Below are 12821 nucleotides of genomic sequence, written 5' to 3'. Positions count from 1 at the left end.
GAAAGACAGATGGGATCACCCGTGACGCCGAGCAGCGAGGCAAGGTGGATAGCCAGGAGGAAAGCAAAGGTGGACGACATGAGGACAGAAGCGCCCAGCCAAAAGTTGGAGCCAAATTTTCGCATCGAGAGAAAGAGATTGACAAAGGTGCCGTGCATAAGAATGTAGGCGGAGAGCATGACAAAGATGTCGGCAGAGTCAGCCTTTTTCAGGAGAGCCCAAAAACGGATAACAAGTGCCTTGACGGCATAGGCCATCCATCGGATGCGCTGAATTTCCTCTTGGTTGCTGATGGCGCCGCGCTTAGCTTTGAGGTTGTTGGGAGCGTATGGGTTGAATTCGCCGTCAGGGACGAGGGGTACGATGCGAAGGCCGTCGTACAGCTCATCGAGCTCCGCAGCGGGCGCTTTGGCGACAGCAGCTGGCTTGGGGACGGAGCGAGTGGCTTTGGAGAGCGACTTGGAGAGAAGAGAAGGGTCGACGACCTTGCCGAGGAATTGGTTGCGGGGGAGTGTGTCGTCTGCGTTGCTGCTTTCGGAGGAGTCGGCGAAAGCCTTACCAAAGACGAAGGCGGAATACTGCGAGTCGGCGTGCTGGACCAAGGTGGCCGAGGCATGAGAGCCAACGAGGTTGCTGGCAAGGTCGTTGGATAGCGAGGGGAGGATGGAGTCTTGAATCTGAGATGCCATGAAAGACTCCCTTGCGCTGGTCAAGAGGACAGGCTCGACAAAGAAGGACAGAGCGGAAGAGTGGATCAGCGCGGCGACATCTTCGACGCCGTTGTCTGTAGCGAGCTGAGTGAGAGGCTGCCAGAGGTTGGCAGCGCCGGCCTTTCGAATGTAGACTGTGTCTGGGTCCGAAGCCAGAGTCGAGGTGGGAGGAACGGGTGGAACGGCGTCGGCTTTCCTGTTGGCGGAGCCTGCCCACTTGAAGAGGCCCGACGAGGAGCTGGAAGCCAAGCTGGTTGCTTCAATCGAGATGGGCTCGAAAAAGTTGGAGTGAGTAACGGCATGAAGGAGCTGGAAGTAGGCAAGAGTAACAATGATAAAGATGGTGACGATGACCTCGATTGGATTCTGAGAAGCAGCTCTGGCGAGTCGCCTAAGCATGATCTTGGGCAGTGAAAGTGGCTGCGCCGAGATGCCGATGGACGAGGCGCCACTGCTGAACGACGAGGTGGACGACGTCGACATGGTGGTGCAAAGGGTGCGAAACCAAGACGATAGACCGAATGACTACCCGAGAGGGAGTGAGAAGATTGTACGGCTAGGCTAGACAAGGAAAGTCAGGCAGTACGAGCGGCGTGCAGGAGAGGGAGGAGGGGGATTTACAAGGCGATAGGGGATGAAATCAGGTGCAAAGAGAGTCAAAGATGGCGACCAAGTCGAGGATAAGGCATGTGTAAACGTGTGCTAAAATAAGCCGTTGCGCGAGCCCAAATCGATGCGATAGAAGGCGCAAGTGAGGTCGAGAAGGCGTTGAAGCGAAGCAAGATGAGCAAATGGATGTGAAGGTGCAAAGAAGACAAGGACGGGGTTGAGCCGGTCCTTTTGATTAAGGAGTGGTGGCGAAAGGAAGGACGAACCTTAACGATGCAGAGAGAGAGAGAGAGAGGTCGATCTGAGAAAGAATGCAAGCTACTCGGCTGCCAAAGATAAAGTAGAAGCTTGGTGACCAAAGCGAGAGGGTAGCGGTTGGAAGCGACGGTATCAGTCAAGAGTGCTCTTCGTGCTTCTAACTCACCACGCACGACTCTCAGGACTCGTGACTGACGCGCGTGTCAAGTATGAGTCTGTTGAGTCTGAGTTACAGAAGCGCAGAGCAGAAAAGGTGCAGAGACGAGCGTCCATCAAGAGTCACGCTTGAATCAAGCAGCTCTGTGGGCGCACGGCGTGAATTCACAATTGCCAGAAGGGCACGCACAAGTCACACACAGCACACTTTGACGCACGCTTCTCTCTCTCTCTCTCTCTCTCTCTCTCGCTCGCATAGTGAGTGGCAGGCACCAACTCGTGACTACCAACCACCAAAAAAGGAGGATCGTCAACACGAAGCGATCCTGCCTGCCACCCACAACCACACCTCGCTGGGACTAGCAAAAGGAGAAAAAGCATAAAGCATAAAGCATAAATCGTGAAGCTGAATGGAGTCAAGGTTAATCACGAATAATCGAAATGCAAATTTCTCTGTCGGCCAAAACCATACAGGAAAGGCACGCATACGCACACGCACACGATCAGGCGAGATCCGCGCTTTCTTCTTGTTCTTTACCCCAAAATTTCATCACTGCGATTTGCTGTGGCGAATTTACGATTGGTTCGGAATCGTGAATGTGAACAACAGAATCACCCGAAGTTGTAAGTCACGAGTAGCTTTACAGATTACTAAGTGATAATAATTCACGACGTGCGATTGTGCTTTGACTGTGACTTCAAAAAGCGAAATATGGGGAATCCCGAATCCAAGACCCAAGATCATGCCCCCTCCCTACCCAGCAAACGGAATCCTGATGAAGAAAGAGACAGTTGTGAATGCTTTATCGTAACTATACGACCGGAGTAGTATTCATTGAACAGGGTCGATGAGTTGTAAAAGGAAAAAGGTGCGCCGCTTGGTTCGTGGTTCTGGTTGCGCAAAGGTGGGGCGATTTTGGAGCAAGAAACACAAAGGCACCGCCAAGATCCACAATTCATGATCACGGATTAGAACGCGTTCTGTAACAAGCACGAAGTTCACAATTCACGATTCGTGATTAGTAGTGAATAATGTTAACCCAACGGAACTTTGAATACCCTACAGACTGTAGAGTGAGTTGTGAGTACATTCGTTATTGCAATCACGAATGCTGTATACTCTTGCCAAGTCAATATGATTGCCAAAAGGCGCTGGCTGCCTGAGACCCGCTTCGACCGATTGAATCGGCGCTTGCAAGCTGTCCTGTCTCCTTCCGCTTTCCTTTTCGGTTGGCAGGCTCGATTATCTGTCTTGGTCAGCAGCATTCACGATTCTGACTGGGTTACAAATCGTGAATAGCCGGTGCCTCGAACTTGTGCAGATACCGTTGCAAGGCCGTCGCTCTGGCCCGAGACGAGCTCCTTGGCCAGAGTGGAGGCTGCTGGAGTCGAGTTGGTTCCCATTCGCGATTCACGGTTCGTGTTGCGTGTTCTTGCTCTGGCTTTGTCACTTGACTCGCGCTGACATACACACACACACAAATGAAAGCCTCGGCCTCGTCTCGCATTTTGATTAGAGCTCGCCTGCGCAACTGGCTTGTGACTGCCCCCAAGCGTTGCGTTTAAGCGATCATCCACTCACCGTGATTCATCTGGGCTCAATCTCGGAGTCGCACTGGAACGCCCACCTGATAGCCCAGCAGTCACGAGTCTTGAGTCAGTGGCGAGTGTCACGCCACTTGTCAATCATGAATCAAGACCCACGCTTACCCCGCGCATCGATCCCCCACAACCTGCACGCCAGATCTGGACTTAGCACTGGCTCGTCTCGTCTCGTCCGCCTCCGTCTCAACTCGTATCAGCCCATGTTCACGCTTAAAAATTACCTGAGGGGTTAGAATAGAGGTGGTGCGATTCTTTTCGGTGTGGCAAGGGTGCGAGCAGCGTGACCCGTCCCTGTACTTTTGTACAAATGCAATTTAGAATGGAAGGATGCTGCTAGTGATCGGTCCGTGATGATCTCAGCTCTGTGAACAATCCTGCGTGGATCGAACTTTTTTGATTACTTGCGACTGGCTTTGCTTTTGCCCTTTGCCTTGGCAACAGAGCCGTTAGATCCTCCTTGGATGAACCGCACAATTTCGTCGAGCGACTTGTTGGCGGTTCCGTTACCGCTCGCCGTCGTACCAGCGCCAGTGATGGCGGCAGCACCTCCTCCAGCATTACTGTTGCCTCGACGTGAGGCAGGGAGACGTGCTTGTCGTTCGCTCGCTTCCTTTTCCAGCTTGGCCACCCGCACCGCCGACGCAGCCAAGCTCGAACAGAAAGCCTCGCTCTCCTTGGTCTGCGCATCATCCTTGCCCAGTCGCTCCTCAAATACCCGCCACGCTTCCTTCTCCACCGCCAGTGCCGTCTTGAGGTCGCCAGCAAGCGTGTAAGCCTGGCTCAGCTCGTGCGCCAAGTTGGCCGTGTGGATGCTGTCCGCGCCAAACAGCGTCAATGCCAGCTCATGCGCAGATCGGTACACTCGCAGACTCGCCTCGAACAGCCTAGCATTCTGAAGCGTCAGTGCTACGTTCGACAGCGCGTTGATACAGTCAGGGTGATGCTGCCCATGCAGCAGACTCCACAGCTCGAGCACTCTACGTTGGCACAGCAACGATTCACGCGTGTTGCCCGCCGATCGCTCCAGCACGGCCAGGTTCATGTACTGGTTCAGCGTCTCCGGGTGGTCCAGACCCAGCGTGCGTTCCGAAACTGTAACAGCCTGCCTCTGGTAGCGAACCGCATTCGCCATGCTCAAGTGCTCGTTGACCACGGGCAGATCCGCCTCGGTGATCTCCTTGTTCTCCGATTTGGCCTGGTTGATCGATTCGGCGCGCTCCATGGCCGCTACACCGGCAAGGTGATGTACGATCGTGGCGAATAGCGCGTAGCATCGCGCCACCTCGGGGTGCACCAAGCCATACACCTGCTCGTGGAAGCTGACGCCCTCGAGAAGCAGTTCAAGCCCAAGTTCGCGATCACCACGGCTAATCGAAATGCGGCCAGCTTCAAATGCTTCCTCGGCAAGCGTGCTCTTGGGCGTCGAGTCCTTCACCATGGGCACCAGATTGAGCACGTCCTCGGGCTCAAAGCTGGTAGCTCGCGCCGCCTTGGTCGGCTTGGCAGCAGCCGCACCGACGTTCGACTTCTTGACGCCATTCTGCTGTTCATTGCCGCCCTTCTTCTTGCCCTTACTGTTCTTCTTATTAGTCGTGTTGCCGTTGGTTTGCGATTCGCCATGACAACCATCCGAAACAACGCCATCGGCATCAGCCAGCTTACCCTCGAGCACGTACTCTTGCAGCTGCAGCTGAATACCGGTGCGCAGAGCCACCTCACGGAGTAGCTGCGCACGTCGCAGCTCCTGCTCAAAGAATGAGGCAGGCAACTCGAAGCGGAAGCGCTTGCGGATCTCGGCCTTGAGCTCTTCTCGGAGCGTTTCCGGAGTAAGCTTGGTCCACGCAGCATCGGCGACATCCGAAAGGGGCGTGACGCTGGGACGAGCCTTAGGATGAGCGTTGACCTTGTCACCAACCAGGCAGTTGAGAAAGTGCGAAACGCAGGCAGCGACGTTGACCTGCTCAACGTCGCGGATGAGACCACGCAGGACGCGCTTGCTAGCACGCAGCACCATCTCCTGCAGCACCGTCAGTCTGAAAGCGTTGAGGAAGCCCTCGTGGCCTGGTCCCGCCTTCTGGATGAGTTCCTGGTCCAGCTCCTGCTTGGCCTCCGGCGAGCAAAGCCGAGCAACGTAGCCCAGGTAACGGACGTTGATACCACGAGCGTGCATCTGTCGGCTCAGAGCGCCTCCGTCGGCGGCAGTGAAGAGACCCGCGGCAACATCTGTGACAAAACGAGGGATGGCCACTTTGCGCAAAAAGTCAGAAGCTTGTCGCACAGCCGCGATGCTAGCATCCGATTCGTCCGTGATGGGAGTGATCACCTTGGAGTGCTCCTCTGCCAAAGTGTCTGCCACCTTGAACTCGACAAAGGCGTCAGGGTTGAAGGTCAGTTTGAATTCGGAAGAGTCGAGACGCTCAGGCTCTTCCGCTTCCACTTCGGGCGCCTCAGTCTTTTCGCCGTCTTCCTTGGAGGCTGCTTCCTTGGCTTTGGCGTCTTTGGCAGCCTTGGCCTCTTGACGAGCGGCGAGCTTGGCGCGTGCCCACTTGCGGAACTCGCTGTCCCAATAGATCTCGAGCAGCTCGGGTCGGAGCAACGTCATGCGGTGAGGATAGTGTGCATCTTGGTTGGGAGACGAAGAGCTGCCGTGGATTGCTCCATCAATGTCATTCTCGAGCCAGTTAATGTCGACAGGGTTGAGTCGCGCGAGGTCGAGCACATATCTACGGCCGTCAGCGCCGCGGAGACCTTTCGAGTCGACGCTTAGCCAGAGCGAGTGCTTGATACCCTTGGCGTCTTCGACTTGATGCTCATTCAGGTGAAGGGTCTGAGCCACCTGGTGGAAGAGCTTGTGGAATGCAGCATTGTCGCGAATCACTTCTGGGCCCTCGACACCGCCGTAGACCACCTGTGTATCGTCGTTGAGATCGGCCTTGTTCGACTGAGCGAGCTTGGCCTCAGGGCTCTTCTTTTCGGGGGCAGCCTCGGCAAGCTCTGTCGTCTCGCCGTCAGCCTCAGGCAGCTCGTCGGCATCGTCTCGCCTGCGGAAGAGACCGGGGACGACACTCTGAGCGACCCATCGCTCGCCCTTCCAGTCGACGACAATGGTTCCAAGCAGACAGAGTCCGCCAACATCGAGGCTATTGAGCGTCTTGACTCCTTGAACGTCCTTGCCAACGGCGACGTGGGCGGCCTCATCTCCGCCCATGTGAGGATAGAGGTCGACGCCGTCTGCGCCTTTCGAGATGAACAGGTTGTTGACAATGAACATCTGAGCGTCTCTCTTGTCCATGGGGTTCATGGCCTGCACTTCGCCAGCAGCCACCTTGGGAATGGCGCGTGCAGCAGCCTGGGTGAACTCCGAGTATATGCGGTTCAGCACACGATCGCGCATGAGTCGTTCTGAAAGCGTGGTGCGGGGCAGCTCTCGAGCTGATTGCAGCTCATCGTTCCAGTCTCTGGTTCCTTCCAATGCGTCAGCCGAGGTGGCGCCGGTGAGTAAGAAGGCAGCCTGCGAACGAAGCGCGTCTGCGTGGTGAGTGTGGTTGCGTGCGAGCCAGGGAAAGGCGGGCAATGCGTTGGTAACCGGAACGGCGGAAAAGTAGTCTCGGGACGAGAGAGGGTCGTTGAAGAGCTTGGAGAAGGAGGAGAGAAAGAGCGGCGAGAAGCCGCAGAGCAGGTCAAAGAGCGAGCATGAGGCGAAATCTTGGCCGTCGGGGCGAGGCGAAGGGTCAAATCTAGCGCCGGAAGAGCGGTTAACATAGAATCCGTGGGTAGATGCCGTGACGAAAATCACCTCGCCCTCGAGCGTGCCGACTTGAAGATAGAGGAGGTGACCATTGAGCTTGCAGTGCTGCGGCGGAGGGTTCCACGATGCCAGAGACAGCTGACGAACGCAGACAGGCAGCTGACGAGGTCGTCGCGCTACCTGAGGGATGAGGTCAATGGACGTAACAGAGGGCCAACCGGCCCAGTCGACGAGAGGCAGCGGCAGTTCGGACGAAGCCTCGGCAGCATCGTTGACGCCCTTCTTGGTGACAGCGCGGCCGTTGGCATTTTGACGAGCGGCGTCCTGCTGCCATTCCTGCGGGTTTCGGACGGCGTCCTGGACGCTGAGAGCGGCGTCAACGCCGATGGCACTGGGATCCGCAGCACCACCACTCAGCAAATCTCGGAGACGCTGAACGTGTGCGCGAGCATCAGCTTCGTTGAAAGGGACGTGCGTGACATGCAGCTCTCGCTTGTCCTTGTCGACGCCTTCGAAGATCTCGCGGAGTTCCGTCCATTCGGGCACACGTTCGCCGAGCTGCACCTTTCCGCCCTTTGCGGTGGAGTTGGGACTGGCAAGAGGCTTGCGGAAGCAAAAGGCACCGAGCCAGTAGCCCTCTGGACTGTCGGTGATGGTGACGCGAAGGTCATTGAGAGTCTCCTGTGGTGTCACAGCGACCTTGAGGGGCGAAGGTGTTTCAGGAAGACCGTTTGCCGAGGCGGCCGCAGAAGGGATCAAGGGACGCTTGGGAAGGTAGAGGTTGATCTCGAAGGGCTGAAGCGACTCGTCGATCTCAGGTGCATCGACGCCCTCGGGAGCGGGTGCTTGGGTAACCGGGTCCATGTTGTGCTCCTGCGCCGTGCTGTGTAATTGCTAGGCTCTGGCGATGGAGACAAGCTGTGGAGTAGCCAGAGAAGCTTCTGTGTAACGCTTGAGAGTCGCCTCTCGTTCCACCGAGTCTGCTCTATGTACGCCGAGAATGGGAGACTTCTGTGCGGGACCTTGGATGGATGACGACCAGAATCAAGAGGTGGCAATGTTCTCAAGGCAGCGAGTTGGAAGAGTTGCGGTTGCAATGGAGACCAGGCAACAGAAGTTACAGTTGCTCTCAGAAGGTACTCACCAGTGTGACTAACTCAACTTGGCGCAAAAATTCCAAAAAAGCGGATTGGTCAGACGAGGTGCGACTCATGTTCACTAACGGTAGCTTGCCTTATGGCTCTGTGGGCTTCCTGTTCGGGCCGGACAAAAGATCGGGGGTCCAGCAGTCACTGAGTGTAGAGCAGAGCAGAGCAGTCGTGAGAGCATTCCAGTCAAGTCGTCAAGAGTGTGAACGAGTTTTGATGTTTCGCTCTCCCTCCCGATTTTACTAATACTCGTGACTTGTCTTCCTGCCAAAAGCGACGCCGAACCCTTTTGTGCTTCTTCCTAAATGTGGGTTTTTTTCCCTTTCTTTCTTCTTCGTGTGAGCCTCAACTTCGTAGTGAAGGGGAACGTGGAAGAATCGAAAATTTTCCTTACCATAAACATAGTCACGAGTAGCTGCAGCTGGCTCGTGCTTAGTCAATCTATCACTTTGGACGATCAGCACACAATAGAAGCGGTGACAGCGATCAGCACGAGCAGCAAAAACATCCATGACTCGTGATTGCACAGGCTTCCGTCAACCAAAGGAACAGCAACGTGTTCTGGCCTCGAGCCGGTCATCGACCAGCGAATCAATTTGAACTCTGGTAAATGAAGAATCGTGAATGCAGCAGCCGGCGCCTTCCGAATATGGCTTCTCTCATTGGCCACGAGGGCAATTCACAATTCACGATTCACGATTCGTGATTCCAGCTCGGAACCGCGAGAGTGAAAAGTCTGTAAGTTGTGTGGTGTGAGCGTGGAGGCGATAGGCATAAGAGCTCTATGTTAGGCCGAAGAAGCCGTCGAGAAAACGAGGACACCCGTGACCATTTTGTGATTCGTGATTCGTGATTCGTGATTCACAATTCACGATTCATGTTTGACACGTGACAGACCATCGTGCATGTAACAGATAACTTATAGTAAGGCAGAAAGTGGAGGAAAGGACCCTGGCCGACCGACACATACGTCCAAGCCGTGTCGTTTCACCTCGCTCGTCAGACATACCTGCCATCGCCTCCTTTCATCGGATCATTGTCAGCATTGATTGTCTCGGCAGTCCTTGCTGAATCAGGGTGCTTTGCATGGCATGGATCGGTTCAAGCAGATCGATGCTAGCAACTCGTCCATCGGTGCCCTGCTCCTTCAAGATGAAGAGGTGGTCAGCTTGCAAGATAGCATCGGTCTCTACGACGGCAAGGAGAAGACATTACATCAAAATAATGGCACTGTATATCTCACGTCTCATCGTCTGCTTTATGTTGATGACCTCGAACCGCATCGATACTCGTGCAGCTTGGACCTCTCGCTCGTCAAACAGAGCGAGTACTACGCAGGCTTTCTCAAAAGCAGTCCCAAGATCACTCTCACTCTTGCCAAACCTGATAATGGTGCAGAAGCGACGACAGACAACCTCAATCTTCAACAGCAACAGCAGCAAGCGCGCTCAGCTGGTACCTCTTTGCAGACGAACTCGGCTCCTTTGAGCAAGACTCCCAGCAGGGATTGGAGAGCAAATGCCCCTGCTGCAGACTCGACGCCTTTAGACGCCTCAGGTTACAACTGGATCTGTGCCATTTGTGGCTTCAGTAACGCATCTACTCGGTCAGTATGCGAGCTGTGCGGAGTCACAAAGGAGCCTGCTCGATCCACACCTAAACGCAACCTTCATCCAAGTCAGCTTCGCGAGGCAGCAAGACTAGATCCCTTCTCAAGCCCAGCAAAGCCAGACTCAATATCTAAGCCTCAAGATAACGCCGCTTTCACCCCAACTAAGAAGAAAGACGATGGCATCGCCTGCGATGTGTGTACCTTCCTCAACCATCCCTCCATGACCAAATGTGAGATGTGCAGCTCTCATCTCGGTAGCTCCTGGCAACAAGAGCAGGCTACTGCTTTGGCGTCCGCAACTTCGCTCACAGCTCCAAGCACGCCCATACGCAAGAGCATCGAAGCAGATGCTATGTCCCTTCGTGCCAGTACCGCACCCAGTAGAGCATCCACGCCATCGTCGGCTGTGTTGTCATCGTCAAATGACTTCGTCAAGCTTAGCTTCCGCAAGGGTGGGGACAAGGCTTTCTACAGTGTGCTCAAGGCTACTCTTCGAGCCAAAGCTTGGGTCAGCAACATGCCAGGCATAGGCGCAGGTGGATCGAAAAATTCTGAGGCGGACAGCGCTCGAGCTACGCGCGTCGCAGCTGGCATGGTCGATCTGGACGGTAGGTCTGCCGCGCTCAAGAGAGTCGGCATCGACGGTATCCTTTCCTCGGTTGATTCTACAAGTCGCACACAGAACGACGACATGCAAGGCGCACTCAAAGATCTCGAAGCTCTCATGCGCAAAGCAAAACAGATGGTCGAGTTTGCTGAATCGCTCAATGCAAAGCTCACCAAACAGGAACAAGCCGCAGCCGCAGCCCGCGAGGCTGGTATGCCAGATACCGCACCTCAGCCCGATCAGCAGGCTGCCACTCTCATTCGCTCTTCGCTCGTTCAACTCGGTTTACCTGCGCCTGCCGTTACAGAGGACATGGCACGCGATCAGGAAGAGTACCATCGTCAACTTGCGCACGAGCTAGCTGGCCTATTGCTTGGAAACCCTTCCGGAGGTCGAAGGTCTGGTTTGATGGGCACAGGTAAGATAGCGGCTCCGGGAAAATCGAGCGAGTTACTGCCTCGCGTCTCTGATGACAATTTGCAAGGTCGAGGGCTGGTCGGCCTCGACGAGGTGTGGTGCGTGTGGAACAGAGCGCGTGGTGTTGCCTTGGTACCACCGCAAGCTTTACGCTCAGCCGCCACTTTCCTTCCGGATATGACGTCGCCTTCCATCCACATGAAGACGTTCAGATCGGGCCTCTCGGTGCTGCACACACCCAGGTACAGCGACAATGCATTTACCTCGCGCATCCTGCACTATCTGGACACGCTTGAATGGGAGCACAAGATGAAACGCATCGAGCAGGCACAGTCGCTTCGCATCTCTGAGCCTGGGTCCATCTCGGCGGCAAGCGATCAAACAGCATCGACGGAAGAGGCGAGCTATGGCGACAATCTATCACCTTGGGGTGCCGGAGCATCAATACTCGAGATTGCTGAAAAGGAGGACGTGCCAATATTGCTCATCAACGAGATGATGGATATGATTGAGAGCAAGACGGGCATGGTGGTGCGCGACGACGGTGGGCCCAATGGTACCAGATGGTTTGTCAATCACTTTTCCAGAGCCTAGTTGTCGCAGATTATTGTTCTTAGCTGGGTGTTACGGTAGCCCGACCCTAGTCGTTCCACTCTCGACACTGTATCCATAGCGGAAGCAAGCAGATATTGTTCAGTGGATAGAGCTTCTTACCCGAGGATGTGGCAAGGGGACTCGTCTCCAATGGTACAGCTTCACTTGCAACCCACCGAGTTTCCAGTGATGATTGTGTCATATCAGCACTGCCTTGGCGAATTGGACCGAACCAAATGGTGTACTTGCTGGTCGGGTACCTTGAGCCGTGACAAAGCTCGCTGTTTATCGTTACCGGAACGAGACGATGATCGGTGACTGGCAATCCGAATTGGTCGTGCACTCTGACACTATCCCGGACGTGTTTACGCGCAAGGCGACCGACACTCACGACTTACGCAGATTGCAGAGCAGAAATAGAAGTCCCACAGATGAAGTCTAGCGGTCACCTTGTCGAAAGCGTCAAGATTCATTCCGCCGGAATCTTATGGAGTGGTAGTAACAATCGCTCGATCGTATTTGTCTTTGGCAGAAGCGGACCGATGCGTCCAGAAGCTGCGCCATGCGCCCCGGGCTCAGCATTGTCTTGGCCGTCGTATACCTGTAACTCAATCGGCAAGATTGGAACTGATTTGTCACGGCGACTGCACCTAGATGCTATCATAAAGCTTGTCCGTTATGCTTGGGCAGAATCGCGAGCCAGGATCGAAAGTTTGTTGTATGCTCCAAATCGTGACACTCTTGGGCCCAGATGCCGTCTTCATACGCTTTTAGGAGTAAAGGTGGGTTTGCGGCAATTGCTTGGTTCTTGTCAGATACGAAGACATCGTCGTGGCTCTACCCGCGTACCACTAATAGAGGTAGAACACTCAAGTATAGGTCGCTTCGACGAGTTTCTTTGGGACCTTACCCTCGGCGAATTTGACTCACCGCGCCGACGTGTGTCGATGAGACGGCCACAGCACATTGTCATCTTCACCAAGAAGTGAAATGGACAGCACATGTGATTACCATCGTGACCATGCAGCAGGTTGCAATGAGCAAAAAAGGGGCCCCAGAGGCGTCGAGGCATCTGGCGAAAGGATACCCGCACTTGGCGGGGGAGCCTTTTGCAATCCTGATAGCAAGGTTGATTCGCATGCAGTCGCATACGACGTCGATAATGCACGCCAAGTCTTTCTGTTGAGCATGCTGAATCAGACGGCCCTCGGTGTCGGTTTCACAACTGCGAGGTTCAAGGCCTCTGGTGGTGTGCAGGCAGGCAAGAGTTAGAGAGCGAAATTCCAGCCGGACCGCCGACTTCATCTCACGTTTTGCCTCAGCTCGTTGCGTTTCTGCGCTGAAGATCGAGGCCAGT

At 54.9% G+C, this 12821-nt stretch overlaps 3 protein-coding genes across 3 annotated transcripts in view; 1 reads left to right on the top strand and 2 right to left on the bottom strand.

Moving 5' to 3' along the window:
* Positions 1 to 1193, bottom strand: part of UMAG_15002 (putative 3-hydroxy-3-methylglutaryl-coenzyme A reductase) — a gene marked incomplete at both ends in the record, with an annotated part of 4447 nt that extends 3254 nt beyond the window's left edge. Inside the window, one exon of the mRNA XM_011391288.1 lies at positions 3 to 1193. Coding sequence (XP_011389590.1) covers positions 3 to 1193 — 1191 coding nt within the window. The remainder of the gene's footprint in view (positions 1 to 2) is intronic.
* A 2542-nt stretch (positions 1194 to 3735) lies between these two features.
* Positions 3736 to 7950, bottom strand: UMAG_03013 (translation initiation factor 3 subunit CLU1; the record flags this gene model as incomplete). The annotated part of the gene is made up of 1 exon (XM_011391092.1): positions 3736 to 7950. One exon carries the CDS (start codon positions 7948 to 7950, stop codon positions 3736 to 3738), a length of 4215 nt encoding a protein of 1404 aa, XP_011389394.1.
* A 1375-nt stretch (positions 7951 to 9325) lies between these two features.
* Positions 9326 to 11464, top strand: UMAG_11941 (ESCRT-II subunit protein VPS36; the record flags this gene model as incomplete). The annotated part of the gene is made up of 1 exon (XM_011391265.1): positions 9326 to 11464. One exon carries the CDS (start codon positions 9326 to 9328, stop codon positions 11462 to 11464), a length of 2139 nt encoding a protein of 712 aa, XP_011389567.1.
* Positions 11465 to 12821: the final 1357 nt, after the last annotated feature.

Source organism: Mycosarcoma maydis, chromosome 7 (genome assembly GCF_000328475.2).
Source record: "Mycosarcoma maydis chromosome 7, whole genome shotgun sequence".
Lineage (NCBI taxonomy): Eukaryota > Fungi > Basidiomycota > Ustilaginomycetes > Ustilaginales > Mycosarcoma > Mycosarcoma maydis.
The sequence above is the reverse complement of the archived record's forward strand: the minus strand, read 5'-3'. Positions and strand labels throughout refer to the sequence as shown.